A 2,897-nucleotide genomic window follows, 5' to 3' on the forward strand; every position below is an offset into this window, starting at 1 on the left:
TTTCTCCAGGGACGAAGGAAGCCCGTGATTGGACAAGGATTGAAGCATGTCACAGCAATGAATTTCAAGTGTCTGAAGAGCATTCAGGTGTTGAAACCCCTTGCAGTCCAGAATCTTGAGACTCTTCAATGTGCTTATGTGTAAAGAGATGATATTGCAAGGTAGTAAATTCTCCTCTGGAAATGATTCCATGCCTATGCATCCACCTTCAAGCTCAAAATAACTGAGACACTCAAGACTGTACAGCCCCCAATCTTTTTGTGGTGTAAGTTTGTCACAGTAAGCTATGGATAGAAAAACCAAATTGGAAGGCAATCCCCCAAGCGGAAAAGATTCAATCTGTGGACATCTATGTAAAAATAATGACTTGAGTGATACGAGAGAGTTCATAGCATTTGGCAATTTTTTAAGATTCTTGCAGTTGGAAAGTAAAATGGATGCTAGCCTTGGAGCATGCAGCCCTTCCTCTGGGAAAGATTCCAATATTGGGCACTCTCTAATCTCTAGTGACTCCAGAGATGTAAGATCACCTCTAGGTTCCCCAGTAAAATGAAACGATCCAAGATTGAGGCAATCCCATATACAAAGACTTTTGAGTTGACAAAAGATATTTAAGGGCAAGGTAGTGACAGAATCACAGCTACTCCCTATGGACAAATGATGGAGAAAGGGAAGCCTCTTTCTTGATACTGCAGATGGGAGAAATTCCAATCTTCTGCAGTTACGGATGTAAAGTGATGTCAAGGAACCGGGGTAAGGAAAGGATCTAAGAGAAGAACAACTGATTAGATACAACTGCTTAAGAGTAGTTATTCCCCCTAATAAATCATCTGGAACGACCTCCAAGGATTCACACCCTTCAATTTTTAGGCTGTGCAGATTGGCAGGCAAGGACTTGAATTGTGATATAGTTGAAACCCTTAATACTTTGAAGGATGGTTTGTCATCATCCAAATCTTCTCTGGTTAAAGCTTCTACCTTGACAGGAGCAGTTGTGTTAGGTGTATCCATAAGAGGAAGGACAGCTTCTTGTTTTATGCTCGCTGGAATCTCAGCTTTAGCCATTGAAGATTTTGGGTCTATTTGCTGTTCAAAACTGGGAATATCAGTTCTCTTCAAACTGGGTATATCTGAGGCTGACAAATGAAGTGGCAATCTCCTTCTTATGGATTCAGTTTCCATCTTTGCTTCGTCAGGAATTTCTTCAAACTCACTCCTAGTAGTTTCTTCCATCCTTGCTAACTTTTCTAATCTTGTAAATTCAGGAAATTTCAAAGGCATTCCTTGCACACTGCTACCTTTCATATCAAGGTGGAGCAAGTTTATCAAATTGCTTATTCCGTCTGTGCTTTGATTAGAGGATAAATGGCAATCGTTTAACTTCTCTACCATGTAGGTTGCTAAGTCATGAACCAGATTATGCATTATAAAACTAACACTAGACCGAACGGGCTGCAAAAATGACCTCATTACTAGATAACTGAAGTATGCATTACCAATGTCTTCAGAGCTCTTAAAACTTGATTGAAAATCAGGGATTTCCACAAAGCCCTCGGCTATCCACAAGTTGACCACCTGCTTCCGCTTTAATTGATAACCCTTTGGAAATAGTGACAAATGAAGAAAGCATTGTTTGATCCGCGCAGGGAGATCAAGGTAGCATAGTACTAGAAATGGAGGAATTGGGATGAGATTTGCATGGCCTGCATCCAGAAATTCACTCCTCAATATCTCAACCCATTGATCCGGATTTCGCTTATCTTGAAAGAGGCTCCCTATCATTTTTGCAGCCAAGGGAAGGTTTCCCAATTTTCCAACGATTTCCTTGCCAACTGCTGCTAACTCCCCAGGGTGTTCGTGAAGGTCCGTCTGCCCAGAAGAAGCATGCACCAAGAAGACTGACAGCGCATCCTCCGCTGACAGCGAATCAAGATGCACAGTATGACAAGCAGGTATCATGAGTAGTTCTGGATTGTCATGGGGAATAGAGGTTAGCATTATGGCACTCCCTCTTGCTGCTGCAGATTCAAGGGAAGCAATTAACATGTCCCACTTGTGCAAGCCATCATCTTCAACCATAATATCATCTAATACCAGCAGAAGTTTCTTCCCAGCAAATCTCTTCTTCAAGTTATCAAAATCATCACCGGGAACAAGCTCCTCTTCCCCATCATCATCAGTAACTAGTTCCTCAAGAATTTTCTTTGCAACGAAGGTAGCAGTGACTTTGTGGGGAAAAGTAACCCAAGCTCTAAGATCAAAACACTCCAAAACCTTGGGGTTGAAGTAAACAACATCAGCCAATGAAGTCTTGCCTACCCCGGATTTTCCCACTATGCTAATCACCTTGATCTGTTTTTGCTGTTCACTTGATGATAGTAGGCTTTTCAGCATATACTTCTCTTCTTCACCTCTGCCATATAAGCAATCTTTGACATAAGATAAAGGTAATTCTGGCAGAGTATGAAGGTCTTCTGCTTTGCCAATGGCAAGGGCAAGGACAACATTATCCTTCTTTCCCTTCATGAGAATGAAGTAAAGGATTTGACATATTTGAGACTTGAAACGCTTCAGTAGCTTCTGCAAACTCATAGAATTTTTCTGCAAAAGATGATGTTCTTCCAAACGAACAACATCTTGCATTAGATGTAACCATTTCAATTTCTCATCAGCTTTGTCTCCTCTTTCTCCTTCTGAAAACTGCAACTTCTCTATGAGATCGTCAAGGATCAATAGCTTGTCCATGAGCTTGGCTATAAGCCCTGAGTGCACGAAATTGATGTGGTGATCTTCGTGCAGCACGCGAATGATCTCATGGAAGATGAACTGCGTATCCAAGCAAGTTGCCATAACAAGCTCAAGAGAAGTAGAAGCCGCCATTGAATCGGTGAAGGAGC

The 2,897-nt window shown here is 41.6% G+C and overlaps 1 protein-coding gene across 1 annotated transcript; it reads right to left on the reverse strand.

Moving 5' to 3' along the window:
• LOC107477514 (putative disease resistance protein At3g14460) lies at positions 1-2,891 on the reverse strand (the record flags this gene model as incomplete). The annotated part of the gene is made up of 1 exon (XM_016097552.3): positions 1-2,891. A coding segment is annotated over exon 1 (2,880 nt), but the record flags the coding sequence as incomplete, so codon positions are not given.
• Positions 2,892-2,897: the final 6 nt, after the last annotated feature.

The sequence above is a fragment of the Arachis duranensis genome, chromosome 3 (assembly GCF_000817695.3).
Source record: "Arachis duranensis cultivar V14167 chromosome 3, aradu.V14167.gnm2.J7QH, whole genome shotgun sequence".
NCBI classification, from domain to species: domain Eukaryota; kingdom Viridiplantae; phylum Streptophyta; class Magnoliopsida; order Fabales; family Fabaceae; genus Arachis; species Arachis duranensis.